The following is a 22,918-nucleotide window of genomic DNA, read 5'->3' as shown; positions in this document are numbered from 1 at the left end:
GAGCACTCCAGCTTGTTACAGCAACAACCTGGGAGTCCAACTGCTGGAGAGGCCAAGCTGCCACACTCAGGTCCTGCGGAGGGATCTGCTGGCTATATCCAGCAGTGACTTTAAGGGGGCCTTTATTTTCTGGGGATGCTTTTGGTGGAGACCCAGGCAGTGACTAAACTGTGTGGCTTGGGAAAGAGGACCAATGTCCCCTATCTCTCACATAGCTGCACCCTCCCCCCACCTGTGGAGCCACTTGGCCTGTGCCCAGCTGGAGGCGCAGAAGAGGCATGCTAAGCTGGGACTCTCAGCCCTGACCTGCTGGGTTTGGAGCCCTTGCAGAGTCCAGAGTAGGGACTTTTAGCCCTGCCCTGCTGAGACCCACAGCTTGGAGAGATAGGAGTGCAGCACAGGGTTGGACCCGGCTCCATCATTCGGCTCAGCAGCATGCCAGGGGCCACACAGAGCTGGGATTTCCTGACTGTGTCCGCTGGGGATGCTTCTGTCCAGGAGCCAGTGCTGGGCTGCATGGCTACACTGGGGGAAGGCAAATCCAATCTCCCCTGCAAGTTCAGCCTGCGTTACCCCAGGAAAAAGAAGAAGTGCCCACCCAACTACTACAGGATTGCAGGCACCACCCCCCATGGAACTGCACCCAGAGCGGGTATCTGGGACTTGGCAGGGCTGATCCAGTTTCCCATTGCAGGGGAGCAGCTCAGAGTGGGAACTTTCAAAGTGTGAGACCCTCAGATGCTACTGTCTGGGACCAGAATGAAGAGCTTTGTCTCATCCTGCAGGCTGGGCTGGCATCAGGCCCAATAGGAGGCTCTTTTCATCTAAACCCTTGAGTCAAGGGCTACTGAGCTTGCACCTGCAAAATGGACCTGCTGGCTGTACCCGACGTGAATCTGCAGTGAGTAGGGGACAACCCACAGCCCTATCTCAACTAGCTTGGGGCCTTCCTACAGTCTCTCTTTGGAAGGCTCTGGAGGAAGATGTGGCAACCTTAGGGAGCCTTGGTCCTTTTACAGAGCTACCTGCAGCTCCGAGTGGGAAGAAGCTGACTCTTACACAGGTTGGCCCCTGAGTGCACACACAAGTCCAACAGACGCAGACACAGTGAACAGCATGGTTAATACAGACAGGCAGCCCAAGGCCAGTTACACATGTCTGACAGAATTCTGTACCTGAATCCCACTCAAGTGGACTCAGAACCAACACAACTAGAGAGGGGCTTCAGACACACCAGAGCTCAACACAACTAGCTACACAACCAACAACCTAAAGGGGTGTTCCAGCAGGCACCAGACTCTGCAGGGAAGAACCTTGCCTCAGGGGGCATCCCCTGCACAGAATCTCATACACAATCACTGAGGTTTAACCTTACAGTCACTCAGCCTAAAGGGTTAACTCCATCCATGAAAACAACAGCATTCAAGATTCAACTACAACAGGGATGCACATAACCCACAAGAAACATTCCTGGAGCACAGAACACAGGTGATCTGGAAGCTTATACTGCTGAGCCCAGTGAGACACCTTCACCACAAAAAACCATAACAAGTTTCAGAGACATAGCAGACCTACCTAACACACAAAGACAAAACAGGGAGACAAGAAAAATGCCCCAAACAAAAGAGCAAGAGAAATTCCCAGAAAAAGAAATTGAAGGCAGTGGACGAAATGTAAATAGCCAAAATACCTGATGCAGAGTTTAAAATAATGATTGATTATAAGGAAGCTCAAGGATCTTAGAGGAAGAATGAATGGTCTCAGTGAAAACTTAAATAAAGAGATAGTAAGCATTAAAAAGAACATACAAACCACAGAAAAGAAAGTCAGAAATGAAGAATATCTGAAATTAAGAATTCACTAGAAGGACTCAACAGCAGATCAGATGAAGCAGAGGATCAAATCAGCAAATCAGAGGACAAGATAACTGTATCCATCCAAGGAGACCACGAGAAAGAAAAAAGAAACCAGGAAAGTCTAAGGGACCTCTAGAACAGTATCAAGCATAACAACATCTGTATCATAAGGGTCCCAGAAGGAGAAGAGAGTAAGTAAGGGATAGAGAACCTGCTTGAAGAATGGCAGAAAGCAGAGAAAAACTGGTGAAGGAAAACGTCACAAAAGTTCAGGAACCACAGTGAGTTGCAATCAAGATGAACCCAAAGAGATGCACACCAAAACACATCATAATTAAAATGGCAAAGGTTATGCCCTGGCTCAGTGGACTGAACACTGGCCTGCAAACCAAAGGTTTGTAGGTTTGATTCCCAGTCAGGGCACATGCCTGGGTTTCAAGCCAACTTGGGCCCCCAATAGTGGGCACACGAGAGGCAACCACACATTGATGTTTCTTTCCCTCTTTCTCCTTCCCTTCCCCTCACTCTAAAAATAAATAAATAAAATATTAAAAAATAAAATAGCAAAGGTTAAAGAAAAAGAGAGAATCTTAAAGATAGCAAGAAAAAGACAGTTACTTACCTACAAAGAAGTTCCCATAAGGTTATCAACTAATTTGTCAACAGAAACACTTCAGGCAAGAAGGGACTGACACAAAGTATTCAAAGTGATGTAAGACAAGGACATGCAACCAAGACTATTCTGCCCAGCAAAACTATCATTAAAAATTTAAGGTGAAATAAAGAGCTACCCAGACCAAAAAAAAAAGACTAAAGGAGTTCATTACTACCAAAGTAGCATTGTAAGAAATGTTAAAGGGACTGCTTTAAGAAGAAATAGAGAAAGGAATACAGGTACAAAAAATGGCAATAAAAAGTACCTATAAATAATAACCTTAAAAGTAAACGGATGAAAAGCTCCAATCAAAAGACATAGGGAAGTGAATGGATAAGAAAACATAACCCATGTATACATGTTGTCTACAACAGATGCACCTCAGAACAAAAGATTCACACAGGCTAAAAGTAAAGGGATGGGAGAAAAATATTCTGTGCAAAAGAAAATGAAAAAAAAAAAAAGCTGGGGTAGCAGTATCTTATACCTGACATAACAGACTTCCAAAACAGCCATAACAAGAGATGAATAAGGTTATATATATATATAATCCTGAAGATCCTATATAGGATTATATATATAATCCTATATAATCCTGAAGAGGATATAATCTTTGTAAACATATACACACCTAATACAAGAGCACCTAATTATATAAAGAAAAATCTTGGTGTACTTTAAGAAAGAGATTGACAGCACTACAGTCACACAGTAGGGGAGTTTAACACATCACTGCTGCCAATGGATAGATCTTGCAGACAAAAAACCAACAAAGACAAATACCAACCTTAAATGTCACATTAGATCAGATGGATTTAATTGGTGTTTACAGAACATTTCATTCCAAAGCAACAAAGTATACATCCTTCTCAACTGCATATGGAACATTCTAAGAGATAAACCAGATGTTATAAAACAAATTAAGTCTTAACAAATTCAAGAAGACTGAAATCATATCAAGCATCTTCTCAGATCACAATGGCATAAAAGTAGAAATCAAGTACAGTAAAAAAATTCAAAAACATTCAAACACATGGAGGCTAATTAGCATGTTTTTAAGCAATAAATGGGTCATCAATGAGATCAAGGAAGAAATATGAAACTACCTGGAAACAAATTAAAATAAATATACAATAACCCCAAATCTATGGGAAACAGTGAAATCAGTCCTGAGAGGAAGTTCATTAGCATTACAGGCCTACTTCAAGAAACAAGGAAAATCCCAAGTAAACAATCTAACCCTGAACCTAAAATAACTAGAAAAACAACAACAAAGCCCAGAGTAAGTAGAAGGAAGGAAGTAATAAAGATAAAGCAGAAATAAATGACATAGAAACTAAAAAAAAACACAACAACCCAACAACTAAAGATAAATGAATCCAAAAGCTCATTCTTTGAAAAGATAAACAAGATTGACATACCTTTAACCCGACTCATCAAGAAAAATGGGAGGACCCAAATAAATAAAATCAGAAATGAAAGAAGAGTAACAACTGATATCACAGAAATATAAAGGACTGTCAGAAAATAGTATAAACAACTATATGCCAACAAACTGGACAACCTGGGCAAAATGAATCAATTCCTAGAAACATACAATCATCCAAAGCTGGATTAGAAAGAAGCAGAAAACTTGAATAGACCAATCACAGCTAATAAAATTTAAGCAGTGATTTAAAAAACTCCCAACAAACAAAAGTCCTGGACCAGATGGCTTCACAGGCAAATTTTACCAAACATTCATAAAAGAACTAACACCTATCATTTTCAAACTATTCCAAAAAATTCAAGAGGATGGAAGACTTCTAAGCTCTTTTTACAAAGCTAGCATTACCCTAATTTCAAAATTATATGAAGACACTATAAGAAAGAAAATTACAGGCCAATATCCCTGATAAACATAGATACTAAAATCCTCAACAAAATATTACTAAACCAAATCCAGCAATACATTAAAAAGGTCACACCTCATGATCAAGTGGGATTTATCCTAGGGATGTAAAGTTGGTAAAATACTCACAAATGAATAAATATGTTACATCACATAAACAAAACAAAAGACAAAATCACACGATCATGTCAACAAATACAGAAAAAGCATTCAATAATACAGCACCCATTTATGACAAAAACTCTCAGCAAAGTGGGAACAGAGAGATCATATCTCAACACAATAAAGACAATATATGAAAAACCTACAGCCAATATCATACTCAAAAGGCAAAAACAAAGTGTTTCCCTTAAGATCAGGAACAAGAAAGGGATGTCCACTTTCACCACTCCTATCGAACATATAGCACTGAAGTCATAGCCACTGTGATCAGACGAGAAGAAATAAAAAGTATCCAAATTAGAAAGAAGGAAGTAAAATAGTCATTAATCACAGATTACATGGTATCATATGTAGAAAACCCTAGACTCCACCAAAAAATTACTAGATCTAATAAAAGAATGTGGCAAAGTATCAAGATACAAAATTAATATTCAAAAATTGACGGCATTTTTATACACCAATAATGAACTATCAGAAAGAGAAACTAAGAAAATAATCCCATTTACTATTGCAACAATGACATAAAAATAAGGTGCCTAGAATAAATTTAACCAAGGAGGTAAAAGGCCTCCCCTCAGAAAACTACAGGACACTGAAGAAAGAAACTGAGGAAGATACAAATAAGTGGAAGTATATACCATGTTCATGGATTGAAAGAATTAACATCATTAAGATGTCCATGCTATCCAAAGCAATTTATAGATTTAATACAATTTCTATTAAAATACCAACAGCATATTTCACAGATCTAAAACAAATATTTCAAAAATTTATATGGAACCAAAAAATGACCCCAAATAGCCTTAGCAATCTTGAGAAAGGAAGAACAAAGTTGGAAGTATCACAATACCTGATATGAAACTATACTACAAGGCTGCTATAATCAAAACAGATTGCTACTGGTGTAAGAACAGGCATATAGATCAGTGGAACCAAACAGAGAACCTAGAAATAAACCCATGTCTTCATGGTCAATTAATATTTCACAAAAGAGACAAGAGCATACAATGGAATAAAGATAGTCTCTTCAATAAGTGGTGTTAGGAAAACTGGACAGGTACATGCAAAAAACTGAAACTAGTCCACCAACTTACACCACACACAAGAACAAACTCAAAATGAATGGAAGACTTAAATGTAAGCTGCAAAATAGTAAAAATTCCAGAAGAAGGGGACTTCCGCCAAGATGGAGGCATAGGTGGATGTGCCTTGCCTTCTCACACAACCAAGTTTAGAGACAACTAAATATTAGCAACAGAAAACACAGCCAGAACACGGAAAATTGAACTGTTCGGAAGTCCGTTAACAACAAATTCTTCAGCCTGATCTGTAAGGGGCGAAGCCAGCGGCTGGTGAAGCGGGGTTGCACAGGGGGACTCGGTCAGACGGACTCAGGCGCGCGGAATCCAGGTGCGCAGAATCCAGGCCCAGGGTTGGACCTAGTGAGCGACTGAGCGAGCCACCAGGCGAGCGACCGCGGAGGAGACAGTGGGGAAGCGGTGCTATGTGTTGGCTGTGGTCGCCTATTTGTGCGCGAGCGGACAGGCGAGGGAGTGGGCGGTTGGGCGGTTGGACCGGGCGGCGGGTCCCTGAGGCAAGCGACAGTAGAGGGCGCCGCCATTTCCCCGCTCTGACCACACCCCCACATACAGCATCACAACCCAGCAACCTGAGAGTCCAAGGCTCTGCTCCTCACACTTAAAGGGCCAGAACAGACCAAAAATGGCGCAAGAAGATCTCAAAGCCCCAGAGCCTATAAATCTAAGTGATGAAGAAATAGCAAAACTCTCAGATGCACAGTTTAAAACACTGGTCATCAGGATCCTCACAGAACTGGTTGATTACAGCCACAAATTAGACAAATATATGAAGGCGAAACGAATTGAAATGAATGGAATTGCACAGGACACCAATAGCGATGAAAAGGAAACTGGGACTCAAATCAATGGAGTGGACCAGAAGAAAGCAAATAAAGGCCAAACAGAAAAGAGTGAAGAAGTAAGAATTCAAAGAAATGAGGAGAGGCTTAGGAACCTCCGGGACATCTTTAAACGCTCCAACATCCGAATTATAGGGGTACCAGATGGGGGAAAGGCACAGCCACCAGTAGAAAACTTATTTAAACAAATAATAAAGGAGAATTTCCCCAATCTGGCAAAGGAAATAGACTTCCAGGAAATCCAGGAAGCTCAGAGAGTCCCAAAGAAGTTGGACCCAAGAAGAAACACACCAAGGCACATCATCATTACATTAGCCAAGATTAAAATGAAGGAGAAAATCCTAGAAGCTGCAAGAGATAAGGGGACAGTCACCTACAAAGGAGTCCCCATCAGATTGTCAGCTGATTTCTCAAAAGAGACCTTACAGGCAAGAAGGGGCTGGAAAGAGGTATTCCAAGTCACGAAATCCAAAGACCTACAACCAAGATTGCTCTATCCAGCAAAACTCTCATTTAGAATGGAAGGACAGATAAAGTGCTTCTCAGATAAGATCACATTCAAGGAGTTCATCATCACCAAGCCCTTATTATATGAAATGTTAAAGGGACTTATCTAAGAAAAAGAAGTTAAAGAAACATGAACAGTGAAAGGACAACAAACTCACGGTTATTAACAACCACACCTAAAACGAAAGCAAACTAAAAGGACAGCTAGATCAGGAGTGGAAACACAGAAATGAAGATCTCAAGGAGGGTTAGCAACAGGGGAGTAGGAGGAGGAGAAGGGGGGAAAAGGTACAGAAAATAAGTAGCATAGACAGTAGATAGAAAATAGATGGGGGGGGGGCAAGAATAGCAGGGGAAATATAGAATCTAAAGGACTTGAGACACATGGTCATAAACTAAAGGTGGGGATGGGGGGTAGGGTGGAGGGGAATGAAAGGGGGAATAGAACAACTGTAACAGCATAATCAATAAAAAAACAAAAAAAAGAAAAAAAAATTCCAGAAGAAAACATAGGCAGTAAAATTTTAGACACCTTATAAAGCAATATTTTTGCAGATATATCTCCTAGGTCAAAGGAAACAAAGGAAAAAATAAACAATGGGACAACATCAAATTAAAAAGTTTTTGTACAGCTAAAGAAACCATCAATAAAAGGAAAAGGGAATCCACTGTGTGGAAGAACATATTTGCCAGTGATAACCTGATATGGCGTTAATTTCCAAAACTACATAAAACACATACAACTCAACACCAGGAAAAGAAAAAAATCCAATTTAAAAATGGGCAAAAGACCTGAATAAACACTTCTGCAAAGAGGACACACAGATGGCTGACACACATATGAAAAAATGCTCAGTATCACTAATCATCAGAGAAGTGAAAATTAAAACCACAATGAAGTATCACCTCACACGTCAGAATGGCTAGCCGAAATAAGTAAACAACAAATGATGGCAAGAATACGGAGGAAAGGAAATCCTAAAACTGTTGGTGGGAATGTAGACCATTGCACCCACTGTGAAAAACAGTGGAGTTTCCTCAAAAAATTAAAAACGAAACTTTTTTGACCAGGGATCCCACTTCTGGGAATATATCCTAAAAATCCCAAAACACCAATTTAAAAGAATATATGCACCCCTATGTTCATAGTAACATTATTTACAACAGCCAAGATCTAGAAACAGCCAAGTGCCCATCAGCAGATGAGTGGATAAAAAAGCTGTGATACATTTATACAATGGAATACTACACAGCAGTAAAGAAGGAGGGACTCTTGTCTGTTGCTATGGCATAGATGGATCTGGAGATTATTATGCTAAAGGGAATAAGGGAGTCAGTGAAAGACAAATACCATAAGATCTTGCTTATATGTGGAATCTGATGAACAAAATAGAAATAGAGTCAGGGATATATGGAACAGACTGACAGCTGTCAGAGGGGAGAGGGAAGGGGGGAATAAGATAAAAGATGAGATTAGCCAAAGTACATGTGTGTTTAACTCAAAGACACAGACAACGGTGTGGTGATGGCCTGAGGGAAGGGAGTGTGACGGCTGGATGGAGGTGGGTAAAGTGGGGAAAATAGGGATATCTGCAAAAGTGTAAACAATAAAGTTTAAAAAATAAAAAGTAAATAAACTCTCCAGAAGGAGAATCATGCATATTTCTATTAACCATCTTTACACTACTAAAAATATTTGCCTGATAATGTAAAATACTTAATCATACTAGTCACATGAAAATAAATGGTAGACTAATATCTCAAAGGGAAAATAAAGTAGGTTTATTGAAGGATGTCAAATGCAGAACTACTTAATATACATAAAAGAAATACACATTATAATAGATGAGAAGACATTTTATTATTTTACTATATAGCATAGTAGTGAATATACTTGATTGCATTTCCTCAAATGGCAAGTGAGACACAGAAAACATTTTTCTTTAATTACTGAAAACCTCAATATCATCTGTCTTTTGGAGGATTCGATTTCTTACGACGTCTATGATACCTTGAAAAGAAGAAAATATTTAAGATTACTTATTTTAATAAAAGTTAACTGTTTCAGATAAATTTACCAAATTTGTTTATTTTGCCATTTATTAATATTCAATAAAATCAATCAAACTATATACATAAGCTGTTAAATATATCTCAGTACTTAATAAGCCAAATTTGCCCAGAGTGAAAATTGTTTTCTAGTAATTAAACATTTTGAAAAATCTTCATTGAGATCTTGAGGATAATTTCAATAACGTAACCTGGATGACTGTTAAAAAGTAATAATTGTCCTTTTAATAAAGAAACAGCACATTGTGAATATGCTCTAGTAAAGTTTTATTTTGAAAATCTTTCAGATTTTGAGGAAAATTTCAATTGGTAACATGGATGACTGATCTTTAATTAAAAACCAGTAAATGTGTTTACAATAAACAAGTAGCACATTGTGAACATGTTCAATTAAAGTTTTATTTAAAATGGGATGTTTTTCCCTCAATTGAGGATTCAGCTGCAAAATCATGTTTTAATATACTCTAGAATGAGGTTAATAATAGGTTTATGGAAAAATGTACAGTGTCACCAAAAAATGGAAGAAATGAAAATTAAAACAGTGATGAAACTTACATGTCTTTGCAATTAGAAATATTTATAAAGTCATAATGCCCAATCTAAGCATTGGTGTGGTGAAATAAGCAACATCAGACCTGATTGATTGAAGCATTAATTGGCATAATATTTTTGATAAGCAGTACAGCAAGATATATCAAAAATATTTTTAAATAGTTGTAACTTTTGATCTAGTAATTCCTCTTATGGAACTCTATCCTAAAGCAATATAAAAAATGGTTAAAATTTTAATTGGGGGAAGAGAAGATACAGGATGCAAATTTAAATATACAGCATAATTAAAACCATATAAAAATAAGCAAATTAACACAACTTAGGTATAGATACAAAGAAAAAAACAAATGAACTGCTAGCAGTGATCATCTTTTGAGTAATTTCAACAAGAATTCTTCTTGCCCTGGAAGGTGGGCTCAGTTGGTTGGAGTATCCCATATACCAAAAGATTGAGGGTTTAGTTCCCTGTCAGGGCATATATCTAGCTTGCAAGTTCCACCCCCCTGGGGCACATACAGGAGGCAACCGATCAATGTTTCTCTCTGTCTCTCTTCCTTCCTCTCTCTCTGAAATCAATAAGCATATCCTTGGGTGAAGATTTTTTTTTTATTTCTTTTTTGCTTCTGTGCATTACCTTATTTTCTTTATTGATACAAGAAAATTTCTGCAAAGTACATGTGCTTTTTGATGATGAGTTGTCTTCAAACAATTGCTCTACACCCAGATTTTGGCAAGTTGATCTGAGTTAGATTTTTTAAACTTTTTTGCTAATGTGGAAATACAGTGTAAGGATTTCTATACCACGAATGATAAAAATACATGTATCATACGCTTTTTAGTTGCTATGATTCAGATATCAAAAGCATTTTTCATTTATCTTAAGACTTCATACAGGCAACTTTCCCAGACTTTATTTTTTCTGATGTTGATTTTCTAAAATTTTCCAAAATATAAAAATGAAGTTGAAAAAGTAGTGAGTAGATCTATATATACTAATGTGGAACACTAATTTGTCAAATAATACATTAGCGTATCTGTGAACATTGATGGGCCTAGAGGGTTATTATGCTAAGTAAAATAAGTCAGACAGAGAAAGACAAATACCATATGATTTCACTTATATGTGGAATCTAGAAAACAAACAAACAAATAATGGAAGCACACTCATAGACAGAGAGCAAACTGATGAGTGTTGGGGTGGAGGACTGGAAGCGTAGATGAAAAAGGTGAAAGGAATTAAGTACAAATTGGCAGTTACAAAATAGTCACAGGGATATAAAGTATAACACAGGGAGTATAGTCAATAATACTGTAATAATTAGGTATGGTGCCAGGTGGGTACTAGACTTATCCGGGGGAATCACTTCATAAGTAATATAAATGTCTAACCACTATTTGTACAACAGAAACTAATATAATATTGAATGTCAACTGTAATGAAAAATTAAAAATTAAAAAATACATATAGAAAATCACTTATATGTAAACATTTCTACATGTACTCACAGTGGCATAGAGAAAATTAGTTTTCTTATGGGTTCCAATTATATGACAGATAATCAAAGTTTTACTAGTGCAATAGTATCCCTGGAAGTGTACTCTCAAACGCAGCAGGGTTTTGGGGAGTCATGAACTTTCTGAAATTTATAAAATTTTGATATGTGTTTTTTCTAGGAAATGGATTCACATATTTCGTCAATTTCTTAATGGGTCTGTGGCCCTAAAAATGCTAAAAAGCTATCCTATAAAAATGTGAGTCAGCTTTCACGTTGCTCAACCATTTTCACTATTCAAGAACACCTACAAAATGCTCGAGATCTTGACAGCCCAAAACCTGACAAAGTTCTAAAATATGCTCAATAAAGGTCAAATAGCACTTACAGATGTCCTATCATGCACAAATTTTGTTGGAAAAACTGAATAGACACATTAAAAAAAATTAAACCTGAGGACTTTCGCCAAGATGGAGGTGTAGGTGGAAGCACTGTGCCTTCTCACACAACCAAGTTAAAAAATAACAAAGTTTTAGCAACAAAAAAGCACCCAAACCACGGAAAATTGAACTACACGAAAGTCTGACAACAACAAACCCTTCAGCCAAACTGGTAAGAGGGGCAGAGCCAGCAACAGAGCAGAATCGGGCAGGAAAGATCCACCGGACCTACCCAGGTGCGCGACCCAGGCACGCTGGCAGCCATGGGCAGATCCCAGGTGTGGAGAAGCGGGCAGACCCACTGAGGGCACAAGGCGGTGGACCCACTGAGGGCTGATCATGGTCACATATTGGCGCGCGGATAAACCGGTGAAGGAGCTAGCAGTGAGATGAACCACACACGTCCCAGCGGCAGGAAGCGGCAGAGGGGACCGCCATTGTCCCTCTCTGACCCCACCCCCACATACAGAGTCACAAACCAGCGACCTGGGTGGCCCTGCCCTGGTGAACAACTAAGGCTCTGCTCATACGTAACAGGCATGAACAGATCAAGACATGGCGCAAGAAAAATCTCAGAGCCCCAGAGTCTAAGTGATGAGGAAATAGCAAAACTCTCAGATGCACACTTTAAAATACTGGTGATCAGGATGCTCACAGAACTGGTTGATTTTAGTCACAAATTAGAGAAACATATGAAGGCTAAACTAAGTGAAATGAATGGAAATACACAGGAAACCAATAGTGATGGAAAGGAAACTGGGACTCAAATCAAAGGAGTAGACCAGAAGGAAGCAAAAAATGACCGAACAGAAAAGAATGAAGAAACAAGAATTCAAAAAAATGAGGAGAGTCTCAGGAACCTCCAGGACATCTTTAAACGCTCCAATATCTGAATTATAGGGGAACCAGAAGGGGAAGAGGAACAGCCACGAGTGGAAAACTTATTTGAACAAATAATAAAGGAGAACTTCCCCAATCTGGCAAAGGAAATAGACTTCCAGGAAATCCAGGAAGCTCAGAGAGTCCCAAAGAAGTTGGACCCAAGAAGGAACACACCAAGGCACATCATAATTACATTGGCCAAGATTAAAATGAAGGAGAGAATCCTAGAAGCAGCAAGAGATAAGGGGACAGTCACCTACAAAGGACTTCCCATCAGACTGTCAGCAGATTTCTCAAAAGAGACCTTACAGGCAAGAAGGGGCTGGAAAGAGGTATTCCAAGTCATGAAATCCAAAGACCTACATCCAAGATTGCTCTATCCAGCAAAGCTTTCATTTAGAATGGAAGGACAGATAAAGTGCTTCTCAGATAAGATCACATTCAAGGAGTTCATCATCACCAAGCCCTTATTATATGAAATGTTAAAGGGACTTATCTAAGAAAAAGAAGTTAAAGAAAGATGAACAGTGAAAGGACAGCAAACTCACAGTTATTAACAACCACACCTAAAACAAAAGCAAACTAAGAGGACAGCTAGATCAGGAGCAGAACCATAGAAATGAAGATCACATGGAGGGTTAGCAACAGGGGAGTGGGAGGAGGAAAAGGGGGGAAAAGGTACAGAGAATAAGTAGCATAGATGGTAGGTAGAAAATAGATAGGGGGGCAAGAATAGTATGGGAAATATAGAATCTAAAGAACTTGAGACACGTGGTCATAAACAAAAGGGGGGGAACGGTGGGGGACGGGGTGTGAAGGGTGGAGGGGAATGAAGGGGGAAACAGAAAGGTAATGGCATAATTAATAAAATATATTAAAAAAATTAAACCTAGACCACCTTCTTAAACCATATACAAGAATAAACTCAAAATGGATTAAAGACTTAAATGTAAGACCTGAAACCATAAAATTCCTACAACAAAACACAGGCAGTAAACTCTCTGGAATTGCCCTTAGTAAATATTTTTTCTAATGTAGTTCCTTGGGCAAGAAAAACAAAAGAAAAAAATAAACAGGGGCGAAACCAGCAGCTATCGGAGTGGGGTTGCACAGAAAAACTCGGTCAGACATACTCGGGCACGCGGAACCCAGGCGTAGGGTTGGACCTAGTAAGCGACTCAGCGAGCGACCGCAGGGAAACAGCGAGGGTGCAGGCCTGCGGGTTGACTGTGGTCGCACTTTCCTGCGCAGATGGACAGGCGAGGGAGTGGGCAGTGAGACTACGGGACTGAGTGACTCCACAGCAAGCGGCAGCACAGGGCACCGCCATTTCCCCGCTCTGACCCCGACTCCACATACAGCATCATAACCCAACCACCTGAGTGGCCCCGCCCTGGTGAACCACCTAAGGCTCTGCTCCTCACCCAGCTGCTCGAAAGAGCAGAGGGTGCTGTCATTTCCCCGCTCTGACCACACCCCCACATACAGCATCACAACCCAGCAACCTGAGAGTCCAGGGCTTCGCTCCTCACACTTAAAGGGCCAGAACAGACCAAAAATGGCGCAAGAAGATCTCAAAGCCCCAGAGCCTATAAATCTAAGCGATGAGGAAATAGCAAAACTCTCAGATGCACAGTTTAAAATACTGGTGATCAGGATCCTCACAGAACTGGTTGATTATAGCCAAATTAGAGAAACAAATGAAGGCGAAGCTAATTGAAATGAATGGAATTGCACAGGAAACCAACAGCGATGAAAAGGAAACTGGGACTCAAATCAATGGAGTGGACCAGAAGAAAGCAAATAAAGGCCGAACAGAAAAGAGTGAAGAAACAAGAATTCAAAAAAATAAGGAGAGTCTCAGGAACCTCCAGGACATCTTTAAACGCTCCAACATCCGAATTATAGGGGTACCAGAAGGGGGAAAGGAACAGCCACCAGTGGAAAACTTATTTGAACAAATAATAAAGGAGAATTTCCTCAATCTGGCAAAGGAAATAGACTTCCAGGAAATCCAGGAAGCTCAGAGAGTCCCAAAGAAGTTGGACCCAAGAAGAAACACACCAAGGCACATCATCATTACATTAGCCAAGATTAAAATGAAGGAGAGAATCCTAGAAGCAGCAAGAGGTAAGGGGACAGTCACCTACAAAGGAGTTCCCATCAGACTGTCAGCTGATTTCTCAAAAGAGACCTTACAGGCAAGAAGGGGCTGGAAAGAGGTATTCCAAGTCATGAAATCCAAAGACCTACAACCAAGATTGCTCTATCCAGCAAAACTCTCATTTAGAATGGAAGGACAGATAAAGTGCTTCTCAGATAAGATCAAATTCAAGGAGTTCATCATCACCAAGCCCTTATTATACGAAATGTTAAAGGGACTTATCTAAGAAAAAGAAGTTAAAAAACATGAACAGCGAAAGGACAGCAAACTCACAGTTATTAAGAACCACACCTAAAACAAAAGCAAACTAAAAGGACAGCTAGATCAGGAATGGAAACATAGAAATGAAGATCTCAAGGAGGGTTAGCAACAGGGGAGTGGGAGGAGAGAGGGGAGAAGGTACAGCAAATAAGTAGCATAGACAGTAGATAGAAAATAGATAGGGGGGCAAGAATAGTATGGGAAATATAGAATCTAAAGAACTTGAGACATGTTGTCATAAACTAAAGGGGGGGGTAATGGTGGGGACGGGGGGGTAGGGTGGAGGGGAATGAGGGGGGGAATAGAACCACTGTAATGGCATAATCAATAAAAAATAAATTTAATTAAAAAATAAAATAATAATTTGCATCTCTCTGAAAAATAAAAAAATAAACAAATTGGGCTACATCAAACTAAAAAAACTATGCACAGCATAGAAGACCATCAACAAAACAATAAGATAACCTACTGAACAGGAGGCGATGTTCACCAATGTTACATCTGTTAAGGGGTTAATATTCAAAACCTATAAAGAACTCATACATCTTAACTCCAAAAAACAAACAATCAAATTAAAAAATGCATAGGACCAGGACAGACATTTCACCAAAGAGGACATACAGTTGGCCAATAGACATATAAAAAGATGCTCAACATCACTAATCATCAGAGAGATGTAAGTTAGAACCACAGTGAAATATCACCTCACATCTGTTGGAATGGCTATCATCAATAAATCAACAAACAAGTGATGGCAAGGAGGTGGAGAAAACAAAACCCCCATGCACTGTTGGAGTGCAAATTGGTGCAGCCACTATGAAAAACAGTATGGAGAATCATCAAATAATTAAAAATAGAACTACCCATGGAATTGACCCAGCAATTCTATTTCTAGGCATACCTGAAGAAATCTGAAACACTAATTCAAAAATATATATGCACCCCTGGCTGGTGTACTATGGACGTTGGAGTTGTCTGGGTCTAGAGAGTTCTCCTTTTTCCTAAAGATAAATAAATAAAATCTTGCACTATAATAGCCAAGATATGAAAACAACCCAAGCTCTCATCGATAGACGAATGATAAAAACGTGGTACTTATACAGTGCAATATTACTTGGCCATAAAAAAGAATGAAATGTTATAATTTGCAACAACATGGGTGGACTTAAAGGGTATTATGCTAAGTAAAATAAGTTAGACAGAGAGAGACAACTACCATATTATTTCACTTATATGTAGACTCTAAAAAAAAAAAACAAATAAAAAAAAAACAAAAACAGATTCAGTCCCTGTCCAGGTAGCTCAGGTGATTAGAGCATCATCCTAATAAGCCAAATTTGCGGATTCAATCCCCAGTCAGGGCACATACAAGAATCAACCAATGAATGCGTAAGTAAGTGGAACAACAAATTGATGCTTCTTTCTCTCTCTCTCTCCCCACCTCCCTTCCTTCTTCTCTCTTTCTGAAAATAAGTTTAAAAATTTAAAAAAAAAAGAAAAACAGAAACAGACTCACAGATACAGAGAACAAACTGAGGGTGGTCAGATGGAAGAGAGGTTGGGAGACTGGGTGAAAAATGTGAAGGGACTAAGAAGTACAAATTGGTGGTTACAAAGTAGTCATAGGGATGTAAAGTACTGCATAGGGAATATGGTCAATAATATTGTGATAACTATGTATGGTGCCAGGTGAGTACTACCAGACTTAGTGGGGGGATCGCTTCATACATTATACAAATGTCTAACCACTGCTGTAAATCTAAAACTAATATAAACTATTGGGTTGGCCAAAAAGTTCATTTAGTTTTTTCCTGTATGATGGCTCTAATAGCACTTAGTGGTTTTTGTGCTACTTTGAAACAATTTTGTTAGATTGTACTATGAAACAATTTTGTTTGATTGTACTATGACACTAATGTGACCATTAGTGTGCATTTAAAAAAACCTTATTAAAACTGGGGAATTTTTGTGTATCCATTTTAATATTGAAGATGGAAGAAAATAAGCAAATTTTGGCATATTATACTTTATTATGTCAGGAAAGGTAAAAATGCAATTGAAACACACACACAAAGATTTATGGAGTGTATGGAGAAGGTGCTATGACTGACTGAATGTATCAAAAGTGGTTTGCAAAGTTTCTTGGTACTACTGACTTTGTGGCCAAATGATTCTTGTGGCCAAAGACAGCTGTGGAGCTGTCTTATGCACTGGAAGATGTTTAGCAGCACCCCTGGCCTCTACCTACTAGCCAAGTGGGAGATAGCCAATATACTCAAAGTATTCAAATCAATAAAGTTATTGGTGAAAATAAAAAAATGTCTTTTATTTTATGGAGAAAAGCAAACAGAATTTTTGGCCAACTCAATAACACTGAATGACAACTGTAATTTTTTTAAAAATCTAGAGAAGAAGACACAACCAAAAATGTAGCCACAAATATAACATTAACAAATCTCTAATAAACTACAGTTACGTATACTTGAGCTAACGGAGATACCAGCTAATTCAAAGTAACTAAATCAAATAAAATTTCATGAAGGAAGTGAGTTAGAGCAAATGGCAGAGGAAGAGTGAAAGTACTAAAAATTAAAGGAAGAAAGCACTTCAGGTAGCTCAATACTGAAATGAAAAATCAGATTAGAAAGCAAAACCCAACTATATGTTGCTTCTTATAAGAAGTAACATACAGTTCACCACTTTAAATATGAAGACAGATAGGGTGAGATTAAAAAACGGAAAAAGATGTATCGTGCAATGCTAATCAACAGAACCCTGGAAAGGCTATATGAAAACCAGACAAATTAGATTTCAGACTAAGAAATATTAGCAGTAATAAAAAAGAACACTTCAGCCCTGACCAATGTGGCTCAGTTGGTTGGAGCATTGTCCAGTAAACCAAAGGGTTGTGGGTTGGATTCCCAGGCAGGGCACATGCTTAAGCTGCTGGTTTGGTCCCTGGTTGGGGCATTCAAGAGGCAACCAATTAATGTTTCTCTCTCACATTGATCTTTCTTTCCCTCTCTCTCTCCCTCCCTTCTCCTCTCTCTAAAATCAATAAGCATGGCCTTGGGTGTAGATTAACAACAACAAAAGAACTCTTCATAAAGATACAGGTGTCAATTCAACAAGATGATACAAAAAATAAAAATGTAGATATAACCAATAACAGAGCTTCAAAATATATGAAGACGAACCAGATAAAATTGAGAGGAGAAATAGAAAACTCCACAATTAAAGTGGTAAATTTCAACATTCCTCTTGTAATAACTGATTAAATAAATAGAAAATTATTAAGGATACAGGCAATTTGAACAATATCAGCCAACTGGACCTAGTTAATATTTTTTTGAACACCATTCACAGCAATGGCAGAACATACACTTTCTTTTCAAATGCACATGACACATTCACCAAGACAGACCATAATCTGGGCAATAAAATAAAATTCTAATCAATGTAAAAGGCTGAAATCATACAAAGTATGTTTTGTGATCATAGGTCACAACAGAATTAAACTAGAAATCAGTAACAGAAAGATTTCTGGAAATTTTTGAAATATTTGGAAATTATCACACTGCTTAAGAGTCAAAGAAGAAATCACAGAGAAATTAGAAATAATTTTGAACTAAATAAAATTAAAACAAGTCAAATTTTCTGGGATAGAACTAAAGCAGTGATGAAAGGGAAACTTACAGCGTTAAATGCTTAAGTTAGAAAGGCAGGTTTCTAAACAATGAGTCTTAAAAAACTAGAAAAAAAAACTAATTAAACCTAAAGCAAACAATGTAGGACTTGAACTAAAATATGTGAATAATGACGAGAAAGAAAAGTAAACATGAGAGTCTATAAATCCTGGAAAGAAATCTTAGAATACACTAATGATTTAGAGTTGGGGCTATGAAATAGCTTGCTAATTTTTTTTCACATACCTTAACTTACAATTACTTAGAGAAAAAGCCAGATAGCATGCATAAGCAAAGTGGGTTGGTGCTAAATAAGAAAGAAAAATCAAGAAAGGCGATATATAATAGAAGCAGGAATTGAAGACACCATGGTGGCCAAAGAAATATCAGATTTTTTTCCTTGGGAAATGGATATAGAAATACCACTTTTATTACAGAAAGATTAATATAGGGTTTTTTTTTAAGACAGGAAAAGAGGAGCTATGTTTCATTATAATGAGTTCAAAACTTTGCGCAGATGTCTAGTTTGAAACATTCTAAGGGAATAAGACTAAGGAAATAAAAAATGTATTAAAAAAGCAGGTTGCATGTATCTATATAACAAATGTAATTAAAACTCTCTGAATGAATTTTAGCAAGACATGGAATGTTAGGCACAGACCTGAGGGATCTCTATGAAGACTAAGGATAAGGAAGAAAATAAATACCTTGTAAAGAGAAACAAAAGTGGATATATAGAGGATCGATATATCCACTTGCTTTCAGAATTGCTCCCCAGCAGATGTTCCTCAGACCCTTCAGACTCAACATAACCAACAACGGGTTCATCTTCCTCACTCCCAAACCTGTTTCTCCCCTTGTATGAATGGCAGCACCACACCTGTCAGAAATGTGAGAGTATCTGCTCTCTTCCATCTCCCCCCACCCACACCCCGTTGAGTCACCTACTGCTGTTCATTCAAGTTCCTAAAGGTAGTCCTCTCTTTTATTTCCCTCCATCTAATTCCCACAGCTGGTCCTTCCACACAGATTTTCAATATTTTTTATCTGGACTATTATAGTAGTTTCCTAACAGGTCTCTCTGACTCCAACCTTTCCAAATGTCACCTTATCCCAAATACACAGCCTACTTGATCATCTTCTAATATATAAAAGCCGGGCATGTCAGTTTGCTTCTTAAAATCTGGCAATGAAAATAAGACATAAGCTCCTCAGCACGACATAAAATCCTTCATAAGACACTTCCTAAATTCCCTCCTCATATTCTGGGTCCTATCCAAGCTGAACTATGCAAATTTCTCGGTATATTCTAACACGTGCTGTTGTCTCTGCCTGTGGAGCCTCTTCCCCATTCCCCCCATTGGTTACCACTAACCATCCTTCAAGGCTTAATCATCTGGCTTTTACCCTGTTTCCTCACTGCCTATAAACAACTTCAAAATAAGGATCGTAATTCTGATTATCCAGTACTTCATAAAGCAGCTCAATAAATGTACCCATATTTTGCCATGTATAATGAGTACATCTTTGCCCAAATTTTTGAGGGAAAATAAAGATGTGCATTATATGTGGGTATAGTGATTACATGCCATGGCCCCATGTATAATGTGCACAAAAACACGGGTGTGCATTATACACCAGAGCACATTATGCATGGCAAAATACAGTATATTCATTAGTCCCACAGCATGCCTAGCAGTAAATGTGCCAGGCCATGGCTGTTACCAGGGACACAGTGAATAAAACAACAGGTGCTCAAACAAACATAAACAATGAAAAAAGCCACCTCTCAGTTTTGACAGATGAGAGAGAGAGAGAGAACACGAGAAAGTGAAAGAGAAGAAAACATTAAAGCCAGAGTCAGACAGGTGTTAAAATCAATGTCGTAAAGTGTGAGTATTTACAAAGGGGCAAGTGTAAACTTCTAAAGGGATTGAGAATAATATACCCTGCCCAATTACTTGCTATATACCCTACTTTTTTCCCCTTCTGCAGTAACTCAAAATCATTTAAAGAAGCAGATAAAGGGATGAAATCAAATTTATCAGGAAGATAAAAAACAGTATGTTAAATGAGTATATCACAGAATGAAAAAAATTTTTAAAGAATTGCAAAATTCACTGAAAGCTTTGTTTAAATTCCCTCATTAAATTGGTACAACCATTATGGAAAACAGTATGGAATTTTCTCAGAAAAATAAAAATGGACCTGCCTTTTGACCCAGCAGTTTTACTGCTAGGATTATATCCTAAGAACTCTGAAACACCAATCCAAAACACCCTATGTACCCCAATGTTCAGAGCAGCACAATTTACAATAGCCAAGAGCTGGAAGCAACCTAGGTGCCTGTCAGTAAATGAATGGATCGAAAAATTATGGTACATATACACAATGGAATTCTATGCAGCAGAGAGAAAGAAGGAGCTCCTACCCTTTGCAACAGCATGGATGGAACTGGAAAGCATTATGCTGAGTGAAATAAGCCAGGCATTGAAAGACAAATACCGTATGATCTCACCTTTAACAGGAAGCTAAACAACAAAACAAACAAGCAAGCAGAATAAAAACAAAGACACTGAAATAGAGAACAGGGGGACAGTGACCAGAGGGGAAAGGGGAAGGAATTTCAGGGGAAAAGGGGGAAGCATTTACAGGAACTAGTATAAAGGACACATGGACAACAACTAAGGGGGGTGGAAATGGGAGGGAGGTGGGGAGCATGGGGGGGTGGGGTGGGCTGGGATGAGAGTAAAAGAAAAAAAAGAAAAAAGAAAAGAAAAGTACTACTTCATTTCAGTTACAGTGTATGTAGATCTAAATATATACTGTAATATATTAAGTGATCTGGTGGGAATGTAAATTGGTGCAACCACTATAGAAATCAATATGGCAGTCCTCCAAAAAAAAACAACCTAGAACTACCAAATGATTGAGCAATTCTAATTCTAGGTATTTAGCCAAAGAAAACAAAAACACTAATTCAAAAAGATATATGCACCTCATTATTCACTGTAGCATCTATAGCATTATCTTTGTTTATAATAGCCAAAACTTGGAGATAGCCTAAGTGTCCACTGATGGATGAATGGATAAAGAAAACGTGATATGTATGTATGTCAAATCATGATGCTGTATGCCTGAAACTAATATAATGTTATATGTCAATGATACTGCAATAAAATATATATATTTGGAGTAGGTGATCATACTGGGTATTAATTTCTCCATGCAGAAGTTCATTAATGCAAGATACGTTACATGATCCTTCAGTGTATCTAGTGCAGGTTGAAGAAAAGAAAACAAAACTTACTGTCCACGAGGATACCAACGGTGCTTAGTAGTAAAGAACATTTTGCTAAGTTGTTCTATCATAGGTCCTTGCTCCAAGTGTTCTTGTTTATCTTCTAATCTGGTTTTCAGTACTTGATCTAATGTTTCTTCATAATTATGCACAGGATCTGGCCGAGGGATAGGCTGCAAAATAATTAGTAATAAACAGCACTGAAATGTACAAATGTTAGCCAGCATTTGACTGAATTTATGATGAAACAATTACCATTCTCAAGAATGCATTATAGTACCTCAAAGTGGATAGGTAAGTTATCTGAACAGAGTTTGACTTAGTTATAGTATTCATTAAAGAATAAGAAATAGCCCCGGCTGGTGTGGCTCAGTGGACTGAGTGCTAGCCTGCAAACCAAGGGGTCACCAGTTTGATTCCCAATCAGGGCACATGCCTGGGTTGCAGGCCAGGTCCCCAGTAGGGAGCATGAAAAAGGCAAGCACACATTCAAAGTTCTCTCCCTCTCTTTCTCCCTCCCTTCCCCCCTCTCTAAAAATAAATAAATGATATCTTTTTATTTCTAGAGAGAGGGGAAGGGAGGGAGAAAAAGAGAAAGAAACATCAATGTGTGGTTGCCTCTCACGTGGCCCCCACTGGGTACCAGGCCTGTAATCCAGGCATGTGCCCTAACCGGGAATTGAATTGGTGACCCCTTGGTTCACAGCCCACACTCAATCCACTGAGCTACACCAGCCAGGGCAATAATATCTTTTTTTAAAAAAGAATAAGAAATATTTTTCTTCTCACATCAAGTTTTGGGTTTCTTTTCCAATAATAAATGTCTTATTTAAAGTTCTGCTTCCCCCTCAATAATCAAGACATTACTTTAGTTCCTATTTCTCAAAACTATAAATTGTGCTCATTATTATTTTTTAAATTAAAAGTCTAGTCTCCCCTGGCTGGTGTGGCTCAGTGGATTGAGTGCGGGTTGTGAACCCAAGGGTCACTGGTTCAGTTCCCAGTCAGGGCATATGCCTAGGTTGCAGGTCAGGTCCCCAGTGAGGGCTACGTGAGAAG

At 38.5% G+C, this 22,918-nt stretch overlaps 1 protein-coding gene across 4 annotated transcripts in view; it reads right to left on the bottom strand.

The window, feature by feature from the left end:
- Window positions 1–8,770: 8,770 nt before the first annotated feature.
- MRPL42 (mitochondrial ribosomal protein L42) overlaps window positions 8,771–22,918 on the bottom strand; it is a 32,229-nt gene continuing 18,081 nt past the window's right edge. For 3 of the 4 annotated variants that reach the window (XM_053662149.1, XM_053662138.1, XM_053662157.1), the window contains exons 5-6: window positions 21,869–22,032; window positions 8,771–9,021 (exon numbers count right to left, since the gene is read on the bottom strand). In XM_053662149.1, coding sequence (XP_053518124.1) covers window positions 8,976–9,021; window positions 21,869–22,032 — 210 coding nt within the window. In that variant the 3' untranslated portion in view covers window positions 8,771–8,975. Of the gene's footprint in view, window positions 9,022–21,864; window positions 22,033–22,918 lie in introns of those variants that run through there. The other variant, XM_053662160.1, reaches the window with a different exon arrangement.

Source organism: Artibeus jamaicensis, unplaced genomic scaffold, assembly GCF_021234435.1.
Source record: "Artibeus jamaicensis isolate MK-2021 breed Jamaican fruit bat unplaced genomic scaffold, CSHL_Jam_final contig_1028, whole genome shotgun sequence".
NCBI classification, from domain to species: Eukaryota; Metazoa; Chordata; class Mammalia; order Chiroptera; family Phyllostomidae; genus Artibeus; species Artibeus jamaicensis.
This window is presented reverse-complemented; position numbering and strand designations above follow the sequence as displayed.